This window comes from Haliotis rubra, unplaced genomic scaffold (assembly GCF_003918875.1).
Source record: "Haliotis rubra isolate DU_JTF1 unplaced genomic scaffold, ASM391887v1 Scf170, whole genome shotgun sequence".
In the NCBI taxonomy this organism is placed as follows: Eukaryota; Metazoa; Mollusca; class Gastropoda; order Lepetellida; family Haliotidae; genus Haliotis; species Haliotis rubra.
The window spans coordinates 986,592-1,004,919 of NW_025765670.1; the positions used below are offsets into that span (position 1 = coordinate 986,592).

Genomic DNA, 18,328 nt, shown 5'->3' on the forward strand with positions numbered 1-18,328 from the left:
ACAATCAGGCCACTCAGCCCACAGGATGAATACATCAGCTGTATGTATATCAGGCTGTTTATGTAGGTACTGCCTCGAAAATTTCTACATGTTTCAACAATAGCCCATAGTCCAAGAACAAATATCCACTTTGTATGGAATACGGTTTGCAGTGCCTCCCACGTTGAATAGGCTTCTATCAGCCCAGAAGGTCATGATGTTATCAATATTTTCTCAAGTTATGAATTTATATTTAGGTCAAAGTACACTTCAGTTCATCCAACATGACATCGATGTGAGTGAGTTGGGTGAGTGAGTGAGTCAGTGAAAAGTATTTCAGTTATATCACATATTTTATTAGTAGTAAGTTATGAATATATATTTAGGTCAAAGTGGTGAGTTTTTGGTTTTACGCTAATTTTAGCAGTATTCCAGCAATATCATGGCGGGAGGACACCAGAAATGGGCTTCACATATTGTACCCATGTAGAGAATGATAAAATTGTAAGGGTTGGCATCTCTGACTGTGGTGCCACCTGCAGTGCCAGAGCAATCAATAAATGTGCCACACATACTACAACAAAATGATCATTATTTCATTCTACCAAAATATGACCCAACTGATTCAACATGGACTAGATGACCCCAACCACAAACTAATATCACATCGAGAGTCTGTGTTCACACCAAAAGCTAAGTTCAGTCAGGGAAAGGTCGTTCTCGAAAGCAAGACGACTAAGCTGTCACTCTCCAGTAGTATTTGCATGCAGCGACATTCAAGTGTGAAGGAAAATGTGCGCAATCTGTGCACGACCAGGACAAGCCATCCCCTTACTTACAACCACATAACAACCCCTCCCCGACTCCTGGAGAATGTGGCCCAGTTTCAGTAGACTTGCACAAGTCTACATGGTAATAAGTAGCAGTTTAGTCAGTGAGTAGTTTTACGAGCTCTTAGCAATATTCCAGCAATATCACGGTAGAGAACAGCAGAAATATGCTTCACACTTTGTACCCATGTGGAGAATCAAACCTGGGTCTTCAGGATGAGCAAACGCTTTAACCACTAGGCTACCCCACCAATCAAAGTACCAATATAAATCAGAAGGTCTCAATTTTATGAATAAGAACAAGTCGTCCCTATAAGAGATTTGCCGTCCGTCTGCCTCTCTAGACTTGCCTCTTATTGGTCAGAATTCATTGGCATCTAGACATATTATTCAGTACAGTCCGAGAGTAAGGCTATGCTTTCAGTAGCTTGTACTATTCCTGAAAACACTCTCAGGGCCAAACAATGCTGAACTTTACAAAACACCCATCAACATGACATGCTAACTGAGATTTTTTACATAGCAAAAATTCACCTAGAATGTCACGATCAGGACATGTAAAGAGGGGTTTATCTGCGTGGCAGAATACACTCATCTTGCGAACACAGGTATCATCTAAATTTGACCGTGATTCTAAACATATGCTCATGATACAGTTTGAATAAAACAATGGACTAGGCTTTCAGCTGAGAATTATCACTTTGAAATGATTTTGTCACTCTGTGTTTATAGATTAAACAGAATTTACAAATAAATCCAACAGAAATTTTAAGTTGTTTGACAGTTGAGTCATAATTAACAGACAAGTGACAAGTTTTTGAAGTGACTGAACCAATGATCCATGTTTGAAGACGGCTCAGCAGACTATAATCTCCCACTAACAGGTTATTACTCCCGATCATGACACCCCAAATATGAAATATTAAGCAGCCAGCTCCATCTGTTCTCAAACAATGACCATTGAAACAAGCATTTAGATACAATCTTGTGCCTGTTCATTGATCCAGGACTTGAAGGAATGGAGGGACAATTATCATCAAGTGAGATTCCTCTACTGATTTAGGTGGTGAGAGCAAGGGTGTTGGCCTCTTGTCTCCTGAGATTACGCCATCTGTTCTCCGCATGGATCCGCACACCCAGAACAGATCATCCAAATCCTCTCCGCAGCTTTTGTTCAACTCCCATCAGTCAACACTGCCATGGACATTGTCTGGTCAAGGGTCCTTGTCAATATTTCATGGCATCTTGCATTGCCATTATCATCCATTTTTAGAGAGATACAAAATCAGAGTGAATTATTTTGACTCTGGAGTGATTCTGTGAGAGGGAGCCATCAAGGTCCTATTTTATCATTAGTGGTATTGATGGCGACCATCATGTGCCTCTGTGGTTGCTTTGGATCCCCCACGCCAGCTTAGTATCTTTCTTCACTCCTCCATTGCCTTAAAACCCAGCACGACTTCATCATTAATTTGCCCAAAATAAAAGATTTAGCCAAAGACCTTAAGGAAAATTTGCAAGAGCAATTCCAATAACACTTTGTGATGATCCCAAAAGTGAAGAATAGAGGTCTTGGAGGACTAATGGTTGAATTTCCTAATGTGATACTTCAGAAGGCTTGATGCCATAAATTATAAAATATTGATCAATTCAAAATGGACAAGGAAAAAAAGCCTAACTGGATAAATCCCGGCACAATTACGAAGAGTCTTCTCACCACTGGCGCGAGTCCCGCTAGGTGGCCTAGAAGTGACAAATGCCTTGGAACCTGCCCTCGGGATAATTGCAGCTAAAAGACAACTTGTGGATACTTGAGACTGGCATCGTGAAGTATTTGTCATCTTTGCTCAACTCAACATCAGTCATTAAATGATCGTTATTATTTTATCACCTTCTCACATGCAAGGGGCACTTTAAAAATGCTCTCAGCTTGACACCGTTGCCCTTCGGGTTATTTAAAACAGTCTCTGTTGCACTCACATGAACAATAGTACAATAAGTCGAAGAATATGTGCCTCAGAATGAAAAATCATAATTGCATCATCAGACAAAAGAAGGCAGCATGCAGGGTTTAATAGTGAGTGAGTGAGTTTAGTTTTACGCCGGTTTTAGCAATATTCCAGCAATATCATGGCGGGGGACACCAGAAATGGGCCAGGGTTTAAAACAACCAAGAGTTGTGCTGAACGCTAAAGTTTCAGGTCTAACCGAGTGTATCAACTTCATATGGTATAACAGACTAAAGAAAAATTATGCAGATTATAGGCATTACATGATGATGACAAGTCTGGTCCCTGTGTTGGTTCCATGTTAGAATTAGTCCCAGCACCCTCTGCTGGCTGGGTGGTAAGGCTCAGTGACTTGGTGACCACATCTCATTGCACTCCCATGACACAGAGTGCTGCTCAAGGTATCCATCACTGGATTGTGTGATCCAGATTTCATTATTTACAGGGCATTATGTATCTCGAGTAATGCTATGTTGTGCTATCCCCATTGCCAACATGGGATCTGAACTCATGATGAGCAGATGTAATCATGACCGACCTATGCATCTCTCCAGAGCTTACTGAAATACCCATGTGGCCATCTGTGACCAATAATATTTAGAAGGTTATCCCGGTAGACGCTAAAGTATTTTGGCTTTTTTTAAACTGTTATCCAAATTGCTAATCTGGGATTGAATTCATCATGAGCAGATCCAGGCTCAAGGCAGCAATGCATCTCTGCAAAGCAAAGTGCAACGCCTTTGACCATTTCTCTTCCCGTGGAGAATACCTTCCAGAAAAGCCATCTGGCAGATTGTACAAAACGTGTTTGGTTGTTTATAACAATTCATGACCAATACTCACTGTAGGACTTCCATGTTGAACTGTTGCTGCAAGTTGCCCAGATATTCTCCTATCATCTGCTTGCTCAGACCTTTCCGTAGGATGAAGAACTTTGCCACACTTCGTGGGGAGCCCTCTAAAAATCCATGGTCCAGTAGGAAGTTCAACCCTTTGTCTGGTTTCCTGAAAGAACACAGCACATCATTACCCATCAGTTAGTCCAGCCTCGAGAGTGAGTGAGTATGGTTTTACACCGCTTTTAGCAATATTCCAGCAACATCATGGTGCGGGAAACTAGAAATGGGCTTCGCACATTGTACCCATGTGGGGAATCAAACCCAGGTCTTCGTACACTAAACTCACTCACTCACCCAACCCATCTTTGACAAAAAGAGGAGTTGTTCCTGACATTTCAATTACTCCTGTTTCCAAGAAAGCATAATTTTCTTACTCTTAAATCTTTTAAATATTTGCCACCGTCGTATAGTTTGATTAATTCAGTTTAATCTGTTTCCGACTAGTGCCACACAATATTCTCTCACTCAGTTTTTTCACTATTCTCTGATCAATAATTTGTACAAGTTTGATTGCAGAAAGTTCTGTCCAGATTAAACTCAAAGAAATGCAAACCTCCCTACAATAAAACTAATACTGTGAGTCTTGTCAAAAGCTAACTGCCTTCATTGTTCAAAGGAAATCTCTTGATGATACTGTTACAAAGTCGCTAACACGCTTGTATGGTATCTTTCATCTGCTGCTCCCGCCTCACTGGCGCTGACTCGTGCACTCTTGGTGTGCACCCAACCAAGCAGAAAATCTCGCCAAAAAATTGATAAATATATGGCTGGCAATTCTGATGCCTGTGAGCTGTGGGTGTCTAACGGACAGACCATATTGTCTTGGTGGTGAGGTTTATAATGCTATCCCCGGAAGCGGTGATATTATCAGGGGTTGGAGACGAGGTATTACTGTTAACTGACTGTCCCTCGTGACATGATTAAAACCATTTCAAATCTTCCAGCATCTGATAAACACATATTCATTTGCAATATTTTTTAGTTCAATCTCAGCCTTTCAACCTCATTTTCCAAACAAAAAATGGCATTTCTTTGTTTATCCTGAAGTGATAATACTTGAAACATGATCCCACTCATGAACTGATAGTGTGAGTGCGATCTGCATGTCAGTGATTTTCAACAGTTTTTACAATAACATTGACTGTGGTCTTTTTCTTCACCAAATATAGGTAATCAAATCTTTCCCTGTAAACATTTCCTACTTTCTTCCATTAATAATATATTGATCTGAAATGTCTTTAATGGCATGCATATCCTATTTAGGATATACACTTAGCCTAAATCTTAAATAACATAGGTAATATCTCAGGCCATGCAGACATATGGTGAATTCACGAGGCCTCATTAAGGTTTCAGAAATATGTTTCGCATTATGGCTCATTATTACGCAAAAGAATATCGCAGATATAGATAATCTGTGTGCTATTAGGAATTCCCTTATGATGGCTGAATTATGGAACAAATTGAGGATGCAAATAAGGGACGGTTTAATATTACCCAACCTAAGATTGGCCTCATCTGTCTAATGCATTCATTTTCGGAGATGCAAAAAGCAAAATGTTTTGACCTGTGGGTTTACAGCTGAGGCCAATGAAAATAAACAGATCCAAAGAGAATTGAGCAGAACAGGAACTGAATGGCAGAAGCCATCTTGCTGCCTGTTTGGTAATTATAAGGCCATTTTAGGAGAGTTGTACTACTTACTTAACAAATATCCCACTAACCAGCCACACATGACGTCTGCTGCAAACTGGCAAGACATTTTTGAAAATATTTTTGAAAGAACATGACCTTTGGACAAAATAACATCTTAATGTGTGCCTTAAATGAGGTTGAGACATTTTTGGAAGAGAATGACAGCGAAATAATATAACAAATTTTGTGAGCACATTTTCCCTTTGATCAAGAATGATGGTGTCTCAAACGAGATAATTTGCTCCATTTTCTTGTGAAGAAGGAAACATGTCCGAGCTGATGATCACTGACAGGGCAGTAATAAAGAACACTGAGCTATTGAAGGATGCTATGTCCCTATCAGAACTGACACAACTAAACTGAAATACTGTTTTACTCCCTGGAAACAAGATGGCTGATTGCTGCTAACAGACAAGGGGAAACATGTCTGTTCAACACTCACACTCTTACGTCTGTCACGTTATGAGTGATGCACGTGTTCTCCAGGAAACCATTTCATTCTGCTTCTCCTCCTTTGTTTTTATCCCAAGACATTTAAAGGCCCACGTCACTTTCTTACGAATATGCCTATTTATATCAATGCATGCATTTGTTAAAAAATCAAATCTGATGACCAGAAAGCAAATAGCAATTTGAGGGTTTGTTGTTTTAGTGTTTGTACAACTATCATGGAACCCATAATTTTGATCTTGATTTTAATCTATAACAACAGCCCCTTCCTTTCCATAACCCTGAACCCTAAACCAAACCCTAAGGATTGTAGACTGGCACTAAAGGTCACTAGAGCGTGAGCGATATAGCGAGACAGCTATCTATTTATCTATAGCACCACGCAGTAGTGACGTAAGAACGTTGTTCTTATTGACACATTCCTATAACTCAAACCAGGTCATCAGACCATGCACAGTTATCTTCAAATATCTTTTTAAACTGCTCATATAAATGAACATCTGATCTTATCCAAGTTAATAAAAAACTTTTGAAATAAAATGTTCACAAGAGAGAGATGACGTCAAAGGTATAACACATCCATCTTGTCAGACGATCATAATTTTTTGCAAGGTATTTTTGAAAATTTACAGATATCAAAATCTCTCTTCACAATGTTTTTGTTGAGACTGAAATCAGGGTCATTTTACAATTTGTTCCTGAACATGAAACTGATGCTATTTCTATGCTTCGTCAGACTTAGATTTCTACATAGCGCTAACCATAACACACATGATACAAACGAAAGAGCTTCCTTGTTTTGTTTTTTTTACCATGAAAAATTATTCTGATAAAGAGCCCAGACAAACAGCCATTGACTCAGTCAAACAGATTTGTGCTGCTTGAACACATAACTTTGTGAATGAATCGACACACGGGGTGACTAACTATATTGATTTGGGGAGGTACAAATAAATCTTGCATGTAGAGCAAACACAGTAGGACATTCCTCTGTGGAATATTGATGATTGTTCAGCTGCTCAGGTTCTACATCATCTTGGAAGGAACAGAAGGCAGCCTAGAAACATAGCTCTGGGTTCCGTTCTCCAACGCGATCTTAGCCCTACAATTGTCGTAACACAATGTTATAGTATGTGAGTTACGATCACCTTAGGGTTAAGATTGCTTTGTTGAACAGTTCCCTGACTTCCAACATTAAGGCTATTCCATGAAAGTAAGGTCCATCCTGGTTCGCAAAGGAACTGAAGCCTTGAAGCATGATTACCTTAATCTAATGTTAAAGGTATCCAGGCTGTTCTTTCAAGCCATCTTAGTATTAAGACTACTGTTGTGTGCCTAAAATCCCACTTGCTGATAGATTATGTCCCTTTTGTACTAACGAAACAGAATATGAGTAACACATACTCTTGATTTGTCAAAAAATATCGAGAAATACGTAAACAGCATTTAAGTAATACTTTATTGGAAAATATAAGTATGTTTGAGTTTATCAAATTGTTAAAATGTGAAAACAGTTCTGAAATATTGAAAGCTGCAAAGTGTATTTATTATATCTTAAATGAAAGAAACAAAATTGAATTTTTGTAAATAGTTCACACATATCCTCACTCTTGGGCAATAATGATAATAACAATATGATTGCTCTCTATATACGTACCTCGACATATGCACAGGCAAATATTCAGTATATTTATATTGTATTGGTCTTTGACCTAATAAAAACTTTGTCTTGTCTTGTATTACTAACACATAAAGTCCCTTTAGTGCTAAGATCAGATTACAGAATTGGGCCTTGAAGGAATGCTAAATGTTAAGAACGTGTTCTTGTACTTTTTGGAATGTAAGCTGCCATAATGACTTCTATCTCTGCAAACAGTATGGAAAGCATTGAGTCTGGGTCTGACAGCCTAGTGACTGACATCATGAGCATCTATGCAAAGCTGTTAATCTAACAGTGAGTCAGGTTTTGCGTGGCTTTTCTGCAATATCACTGCACAGGACACCAGAAATGGCCTTTACACCTGTACTATTGTTGGGAATTAAACCCAGTTCTTCGGCGTAACTAGGCTACCTACCACCCCCTAACCCAACATAGAGGTAAGGTTAAGTGATCAGATTTGTTAGTGTAACAATACTCTGACAGCTGTTGCCCAATACGTAACAGGTACTTACTTGTTGAAAAGGTTGAGTCCAATTCGGTATGCCCTCTTGCGTTGCTTGTCATTAGTTCTTGGCATGGTCTGTTGGTCGGGCGTGACACTTAACCGTAGTCTCCTCTGATAACTAATGCTGTTCTCACTACAAATACTAATGTTCTCCGTGCTGATGTTCTCGGAACTTGGGGAGCTAGAGCACTGACCGTCAATACTATCTGGTTCACTCGTTTCAGAAATATTGCTCATACGTTTCGCTTCAGCTTTCACGGCATTCACCGGGGCAATATTATTACCATTGACCGTCCCGCCATTGCCCTTTCTTTTCCAGATCGGAGATGTATCCGGTGCACGAGCAGGGGGCGCTGGCTTTACCTTCTCCTCGCCAGGTTTTCGAGATCGTAGTTTCACCTGTGAGTTCATGTAGTATTTCACGCCATCCTTTGGCGACGATGTTTGATTTTGTTCAATGAGTCTCGTATCCTCTGGAGAAGCCAAGTCCACCTTAATTTGCACATCACTAGCCACTGAGACATTTTCACATGACTCGGAGTTCAGGTTGCGGAAACTGTCAAATGATGCTGACGAACCTCGAGCACTGTCAGCAGTTGTATTGACACTGAAGTCAGACCCAAGCGATGATGCGGATGGGCGATGACTTAACGTCAGCGTGCTCGCCTCCTGACTACTTTCGCTATGTATACTATCACTATGAAAACTATCTGTGAGGATGTCAGTCTCTTTGCTTTCCAGTAAGGTCTCGAAGTCCAAGCTATGAGGATCTACTGCACTTTCTAAAGGTGTTGGTTGTGGAGAGTCACTGGCACTACTGTCATTCATTTCTGGGTAGGAATTACGATTATTATTTGTTTCTTCGATCAGGCCTGCCCCAGGCTTGCCTTTCTTCTCCTTCTCACATGGAATGTCTGATATATCTATCTCAACTGATCTTTCCAATTTCTTTCCACGTCTAGAGAACCGTGCCTTTTGAGAATCCATTTTGACTCCATGGTCAAATGACATTTGGTGATAAAGTTTGCTGTGGTCACGGCCAGATTCGAATTCCGCAACCATCTTTCTGACATCACTTCCAAAAGAACTATCCGAACCTACATCCGAAGCTTCAAACTTCCCATCGGTGATGAAACGATCGGTCCAGATTGTGTTGCTGCGTCCTAGTTCTGACAAACGCTTTGATAGTCTTCGTTCCCCAACAGAATGTCTGAGTTTCTGGAAGTTCTTGGTCATGCAATACTGTCTGAAAGCTCTCTGAATGGTCTTAGCTGCTCGGCGGGATCTGATGGAACCTCCGTATTTGCGCTCTAGCATTTCAACTTGCTTGTCATGTAGGTCCTGAGACAATTCATACGACACGGACTGTGTCCGAGAACGCTTGATCACGTCATCGTTGGAACTCTTGAAGGAACGTTGTCTCTGGATTCGGCTACAGCTGATACTCCCCTGATTGACAAGTTTTGAGCTCCGCGGTGACTCAAGTGGAGATCCCACGGACTGCTTGCGGTCTCCAACTTTCGACCCGCCAACGCTGCAAGAACAAAGATCAGGATATAAATTCATGTTCAACAAACATCAGCAACAAACATTCATTCCTGGAACGGAAACATTACAGCTTAACTTCCCATCTGAAAACGATAGAAAGTTCTTAACCATGCCAGCAATATGTCAAATCGACACAACATAACACACTTCATGAGTCCCATATTCCAATTGCAACCAGAACCTAACAGTATGACGTCATGGTACTTAAATGTCAACGTACAGAAATGGCTGTGTCAAACACACTGAGAAGAGCGAGCATGAGACGCCTGCTGAGACAGACTTCATGACAAAGGTACTGTGCTGTGTCTCTGCACAAGATACACTGTGTACAGGAACCCCTGAAAATGAATACCTCCATACTAAATATACCCTCTGACTCACATGCTCACACCGCTTGCCGCCAAACACACTGCTCGTGCAAGTAAAAATAAAATGCACGACTTTCAACTTCTAACCATCTGTGCATGCAAAAACTGCAAAACAACAATATTTTTCTCTGAACTGGATATATTAACGCCCACAGAATGTTAAAGCTAAAGTTTGAAGGTCTGTCATTGGGCAATGAAGTGTAAACCCTAGATGGTATCAAAGCCTCTTGGACGGGTTCATTGGCTTCTACTGGGACAGAAAAAAGTCACGGATTGTATGTGAGACATATTGAAATAATTTGAGACGGCATTGTGTTACATTATGTTGTGCACAGTGTGGATGATTGATAGTACAGGCATGGTGTCAGGTTTCTGGTTGACTGGCCTGCCACGCGACTTCAACAGAGGCGAGGTTCACATTCATCCAGTCTGTCTCACAGTCCCTGAACCACATTATATTCCCTAGTGCCTAGCCCTCTCTGCAATGCTAAAGCCGTGAATGAAGCAAGTCTAGATTTTCCCAGGTTCTGAATCTCTGGTCTCCCTGGGGTTCCTTTTCAATTTAAATGGGTTTATTTGTTACTATCAAAATTATATCTATTCAGAGACTAAGAGTTAGTCTAACATTCATCCAGCTACAGCCTATACAATGGGACACATTTTTGACACTATGAAACAAACACAAATATACACCAACTTCCAATTTCAAATTTTAAACCTATAGGCTTGTGAATGTGAAGCATTTATTGGACAAGAAATGTTTTTGGTTTTGTCATCGACACATAATACTGATCACCACTGTATGTGAATCTTTAACCATCTCCATGGTCTAGTGGATAGAGAGTTAGCCTGGGAAAGGTCCTGTTTGATTCCTGACCCATTATAACATGATGTGAAATGATGGTACTTATTGTTATCCTACCTGGTATTTATCATTATGGGATAAATCAGAAATATCAGAGGGCTGGCTGACACACACAAAAAAATAGCATTAGTGAGTGCGTTTGGTTTAACGTCGCTTTTAGCAATATTCCAGCAATATCACAGCAGGAGATATCAGAAAGCATTAGTGCAGAGTTACCCACGAGTCATATCAATTTCGGCAGTTTAATGCACAAGTACTGCAACCTAAGGGACATATTTGGCACTGCAAAAAACAGGCATTGGTGTGGCATAGTATAAAAGTTATAACAGTTTCGACTAGTACAAGTACTACTGCCTAAGATATTTATTGCATCCCAAACTTCCTACAGGACAAAGACAACAACAAACACAACAGCAATAACCTTGAGCTCCACAGAAAATCCCATTTTACTTCACCTTAATCTTTCTTTATAGGCGATAACATACATTTGGTCTCTCTAAGCAATCTGACACACCTGTCTATCGTGAAAATCCATTAATTGCATCATGTCAAATAAGTAAGTAACCTTTTGAATTGAAATTTACCTTGCATCATAATTGGATCAATCTGATTACAAGTCAACCTCGTTGCCATGGCAACCCACCTCACGTGGGGGAACCATCTGGAGAGATGGCAGGTAGACTGGTACAGGAGTATAGGAAGAAACAGGCATGAGATAACAGGCAGGATCGTATTACCTCCGATAACAGCTTGCTTGCTTCCTTTTCCCTATCACTTAACACAGCCACAGGTAAACAGCAGATTGTAATCTACCTCCGACAAACACTTCAATACTGCATTTCGGAGTAATCTTGATTTGAGAATGGAAACGCGAAGAAATTGTCTTTCATTTCAAACATGGCCATTTTTTTCGTTCTTGCAATCTTGGATTTGTTTTTATGGTAATTATTAGGAATAATGCATCAATCAAATTTAGCATTTTCAATTATCTGTTGGATCTCTTAACTCCTGGTAAACCACATAATTCTATTTAAGTAGCAAAACCTTGATTTTTACAATCATCATGGCAGTGCTAATTGCCTGCAAAGAAGGTTTCATTAACTCAATATCTGCCTGTTCATTACTTGCTGATAATGGTGTGAGCGTGAATAATATCCAATACTCGCCGGGATATTGTGGCCGAGTTTGAAGGAATTCTGTGTCTTCAAGCAGCTCATTATCATTGTTATATGCATCTGAACATGGGGAAAATCAAATATTGATGCGTGAAGCTAGAAAATGTTCAGCTACCTTATTACATTTTTCAAGTAATCCATATTCGTGAAGCAACAGACTGCATGGACAAAAGCAATTAGAGTTGTTAATGTTCTAATTATGACCAGTGCTGAGTTTCCTGGCTAACGACGTCACTTGAACTCAACTGCTGGGAAACCAACTTAGAATGGGTAGGAGTGATCACGGAGATGTGATCACAGAGGTGTGATCACATGTAGGACAGTGAGGGAGAAAGTCTCATCATTTGGGGGTTGGGTAAGGTTCAGCTGGCTGGTTGGATAGGGTAGTTTGTTGTACAGAACCTGGTGCCTGATCCAGAGACGGTTCTTAGCAGTATGTATTCTTAAGACTATGATAAACCATATGGTTATGACACATCATAATGTTAGGAACACTTTGTGGATCAGGATAAAGAAACACAATTATCAAAATACCCAATGCACATTATTTTTTAATTTTTTTATATTTACCATTTATAAAATTATTTGCAGGTATCAATGCACATTAATGATAGTTAAGCAAGGCTACACTGTTTCAGATTTCTGTTAATATTCTATTCCCGTTCTGCGAGCCTTTCTATATTCTATATACAGTTTTTAATCTTCCTTTTTCAGAGTTCTACTCTAATTTCTCTGGAAATATTAAAGTTCAGTGTGCACATCGAATGTGATAATGGCTACAATGAACAGCAGGGTTTCACAGTAGAGTTTCACAGTATGGTTTCACAGTAGTTTCAGAGTCTGGTTTCACAGCAGGGTTTCAGAGTATGGTTTCGCAGCAGGCATCATCATAATATCGATCTTGAGTGACTGGCAACATGAAAAGATAATTTTACCATGTTTTTGTTCCAATATTTTCAGTTCTGAGATCATTTAGTAGTCTAGACAGAGGGATGAAGCTTCTGTCTTCTGCTGAGGATTTACTAGGAGTTGAAGCAGCAACAGACTACAAGTGACAGAGCTCTGTAGACATAAATCTTTGGGTTGGGTTGATTCGGTCACAGTTGTCGGGGTCCTGGATGTAGACTGTAGTTGGTTTGGTTGGTTTGTTGGATATTGTAATTTATAAGAGTGGCGTACTAGTGAAATGATAGTCTGCCATATTAAGCAATGAAAGTAGATGAAATTTGAGACCACAGACATCGACTTAGTGATTCACAATTCTTTTCCCCATAGAAATGATGTGAGCAAATTTGATCAGATTATTCTGCACCCTAAGGGGATGGCAACAGTCCTTTCAGTGCAAAGTAAATTCAATAATAAAAATATTGAAATTTGTTGGAGCAAGCTCCGATCACAAAGGTCCCTTGATGAAGAAGCTGGTGTCAGATCTTGACCTTAGGATTCATTCAACAGGGTAATGTGGTTTGCTTTTCAAAATATTGGTCCATTTTCCAACTGTTGCTGTAAAATGGAATAAGGATGATCTGAAAACATGCCATGTTTCCTACATAATGGATAATTTGAGGTGGGCTAATGGTGCTTCACTTAAAGTCCAAACTTGGATCTTGACTTGGGTGCAATCATTTACAAGGAAACTCAAGTGGAAAGCCAACAGGCTTATAGAAGTCGGCAACATTGGAATTACTAACCCTGCATGTTCTCAGGGCTGATGCAGCTACCGACTTTTTATGATTTTTAAATCAAACGGATGCAACATTCACGAGTTTAGCAAGAGCCGATGTTTTGAAATATGTGACTGAATGAAGATTAATTCTGGTTTTTATTGGGAAAAGATGCTTCTATTGTTCAGGCGCATTTCAAAGGCAGGATTTCAGTCAAATGGAAATTCTAATCATCAAAGAACAGATGACATTCAATCCGCACCAGTCACAAAGAGACACCTTCGGGAAGAATTCAAGACAGATTTTCAAGTCACTTCCTAATGCACATGAACAAGTCATCAATTAAAAGTCAAAATATCTGGTACCATCCCAACCTTTGCGAATCGTCCATAGGAAATGTCTTCTAAGACCTGGAATCTCTTTCATGAAACAGTAATTAAAGCTAAACAGAAACATGGAACTGAAGATTGGGTAATCACAATCCCAGGCTTACATCATGCATCACACAGTTACCATGGGAAAAGCTGCAATTATAGTTCACCTTTTCTAGGGCAGGATAGATTTGCTTAGTCAATGTGAGAGCTTGTTTTGAAACTTAAGAAGGAACTAACTAGGAGCAAACCTGATAGGCCTCACTGAGATGCCACTGTAGACTAACTCTTAATCTGAATATATGTCATTTTGACAGTAACAAATAAATTCATTTTAAACTGAAAAAGGAGATCCAATGAGACGAGAGCCTCAGAACCTGAACCTGTGAAAATCTTGATTTGCTTCATTTAGGGCGGGGTGGGGGTTGTGTAGCCTAATGGTTAAAGCATCTGCTCGTCACGCTGAAGACCCAGGTTCGATTCTCCACATGGGTACAATGTGTGTAGCCCATTTCTGGTGACCCCTGGAATATTCCTAAAAGAGGTGTAAAACCATACTCGCTCACTCACTCATTTAGGACTTTAGCATTGTAGAAAGGGCTAGGCAGTAGGGAAGATAATGTGATTCAGGGACTGTGAGATGCCATTGTCCTTGTCAGCTTTCTAGAATTTCTTATAATGGATTATTGATTCATTATTTCTGATCATGGATAATTTATTAAGAATAAGAACCTGTTAAAGTGTAACTTATAGATTACCCAATGATGCTAGTACACATTGATTACCAACTGGCTGTTGTGATTGAATTATTACCTCACTCCCCCAGGTCAATGTTGACTCAGAGCCTGACATGTCCTTACGATAAATCTGACTTAACATTAACATGACAATGTTGGTGAACACACAGAATGCACTAAGGCACGCAAGCTGCAACAGGCCAATCTCTATCAATAAAATAATCACTTACAGGATGAAAAACTAGGACCTCCAGGGAAAACTACCCTCCATCAGCAACAAACTGAAAACAATGTGAAGTACTTTCCCTTGCTGATTTGCAAGTCATTTTATGAGCATCTTACTGGTAATATAGATTACCTACAGATGACAGGTGGGTTAGGTCGTTACAGGTAAGACATATGGTCAGTAAATTGTAAAGGATATGTGAAGGCTCGATATTGAAAGAGAGCTAGGACTGGTATAATTCTGACAGTTGGAGGGCCATATACAGTGTGTATGAACACACATGGCTACTTAGCAAGTTTATTTTCAGAGTACATATATTTGTAGCAAAGTTCAGTATGGCATGAATCCAGGACAGGAGGTCACGAGATTTTTTCCAAAACTAAATCAAGCAATATTCAGAAAATCCTTAAAAGAACATTACATGTGTATGAAGTTGAAACAATTATTCCCTGTTCATCAAAATTGCATATACTTGTGAAAAAGCGCCAAGAAAGAACCAGTATATTTTAAGAACACAAACATACCTTAAAGGCAAAAATAAATAAATTTCTGAAATATTTTGCTCCTCAAATAAAAGAAGTTGACATCCATAACTTCTCTCCTTTATGTGTATTACCTTAAAGGCAAGAATAAATACATTTCTGAAATATTTTGCTCCTCAAAATAAAGAAGTTGACATCCATATCTTCTCTCCTTAATGTGTATCACCTCTAAATGCTGTTGAAAGACACAAACATACCTTGACTTTAGTAATCCAGAGCAAACCAAATCAAATGTTGTCACAAATCCTTCAAATATCCAAACTGAACACCACGTCACGATAAATCACTGTTCACATACAACAAAAACATATCCTCGAAGAACACCAGTCCTAGTGAACATCAAGTCCAGTTGAAACACAGATCTCCTCAGCATCCAATCGCTATCAACATCAACATCAACACTAGCCATCCCATGCAGTCAGTCTCCACACAAGCTACATCCTCTCCCAGTAAACACTCGGGCTGCTCGCTTAATCCTTCCTGCTGGCCCCACCCCTAGCCCCTGGGTGGTGTGACCTAGTTCTTATCATGGAGAGCTCCAGCTGTGGGTGGGGAACTCGGGGTATAGGTAACTGTTAATTAGCTAAGTGTGACAGCACCCCAGGTGTATGGCCTGGATTACAACATGAAAACAATGGGGGAGCTTTTCTATACATTGATGCCTAGGGCTTGTGGTGTGGAACAAGCTTTGGTCTAATACGAACCAGATTGCATTTGGTTTAATTTCTGACACTAATGATTCTAATTGATGGTAACTAAAATATTTGAGACATTTTTTACACAAAAAGCTGACAATATCAATAAATGTATATGAACATCTGCACAATTGCAGAGTAAGTAAGTCATTTATAACTGACCCAGCTAGCACATACAGGTAAATGTGTGAAAAATCAGCATGAAATCAACCTATCATCATCATCATCATCATCATCATCATCATCATCATCATCAAATTCTTCAAAAAGAAACACTGAGCCTGCCCTTGGGTTAAAATCCTCAGTCAAAACAGGAAACAAATCACTGTAATGTTTCTGTATGGATCAAGGTAGTTTACAAAACACCCCAGGCACATATCTGATATTCACAATAGATAAATCAACAGTCTTACTCAATATTTTTCCTTAACTCTCCCAACATTGTTCTACGTAATTCAGACCAGATCCTACTTCAAAGTCTTCATCAAACAATTCACTGTTGCATCCATTGTATAAATCACAGACAGGTTGTTAAATACCAGTGATGCTAAAAATCTTAAACAACAACAAATCCATTTAAACAATCTGAAAAAAAAAGATTAAATCATAACGTATCCAGACATAAATAAAGATTGGTAGCCAAACAAACATTCATCTTATCCCTAAAATTCTTGTCTGATAACGTTCCATTGACAAAGTCAACAGCGAAGATAGTAATTAAAATGTATGCCTGTCTTCAATACAAACAATGGAGCAAGGTAAACAGCTTAATTACCACCTGATTGTAACGACCCCGTCTCAGACTGTACTGCCAGGTGTGACAAATACTGTAACCACACATCTCCCCAGTTGAACATGTGTGGTATATACCAATAGGACCCAGGTCAGTCATTGTGAGCATTGTAGCTGTTTTCTATGGATGACTACTTCACCCAGTGGTGTGGTCCCATATATATAATCAGGTGTTGGTTTACCCCGAAATAGAACTGTGAATCTACCTGTTATAAGTATACCCACTTACATCGGTCATATACCTGTCAGTGTTCTGATTAACCCAATACAACACGTCACACCCTCTACACAATAAATGTCAAATGTTTTCTCTCTTTTTGAAACAGTTTTTTTACCAATATGGCCGATGTACCCAATGTGGGTACTTGTTTAAAAGGAAATTTAATGACAAATTGATCTGAATGGTTGAAAAAAGTAAATTCACAAGTAAGTTTGGTTGACAATTATGGGCCACAGTCGATGCCTAAAATTGTCTGTGTAAAGATACAAAATAAGTAAATACAGCAAGCTGAGACTAGGAGATGGTAATGTTCTAGTTAACACACACTCCATTTCCTCAAAGTGCTCATTCCCCAAACTCAACATCCATAGTCCAACCAAAATCTCTTCTTACATTAATCACGTCTGAATCCAGTGTAGCCATAACAAGGCCCACAAGATGGACGTCTGCTGCACAATCTAGATGATGCACAAACTGAAATACCCTAACTTTCTCACAGACATTATGTAATTTGAAGTATATAACAGTTTCAGATTCTTGTGGTGGGATGGGGATCTTTGATGTTTTCTATAATTCAAACCTTTGGAACTCCACATCTCTAGGCTTAAAGATTAGGATTATTGCAAGGACCAATTGACCTAAGACTATGTTTTAAACAGTAACACTTCTGTTGAAACTAATAGTTGGTGATTAAACTTCAAAGGGCAAATCCTACCACCAACTACAATACTTCTGTCACAAGAAGTGGGAACTAAGTTAAAAAGGTACTAAAATCTTCTAAGAATGTGTTTAATCTGCTTACAGTAACAAATGCTTCTGATCTATCCTCCACCTCGAGTTCCTGGTTCCCACCTGGTCGGGGCACATCTGACTAAAGGGTAACTGCACTTGAAGTGTCAAGTAGATTACAATAATCAGTGTGTTAAACCCTTCATAAACACTACCACAGATCACATAGCAGGATTAGTCACCATTAGGAAACCTACAGTATTCCACACTTCAAGTGTGTGGACCTGTTCGACTGCATCAATTTTGTATGATGGTGAATATTTTATCACCTTTGTGTAAAGCATTCATGATCAGGCATTTAACATTAAA

The 18,328-nt window shown here is 39.4% G+C and overlaps 1 protein-coding gene across 1 annotated transcript in view; it reads right to left on the reverse strand.

The window, feature by feature from the left end:
* The window catches only part of LOC124272530 (IQ motif and SEC7 domain-containing protein 1-like), a 185,402-nt gene that overhangs the window by 47,740 nt on the left and 119,334 nt on the right, over positions 1–18,328 (reverse strand). Inside the window, 2 exon segments of the mRNA XM_046707740.1 lie at positions 3,662–3,823; positions 8,035–9,561. Coding sequence (XP_046563696.1) covers positions 3,662–3,823; positions 8,035–9,561 — 1,689 coding nt within the window.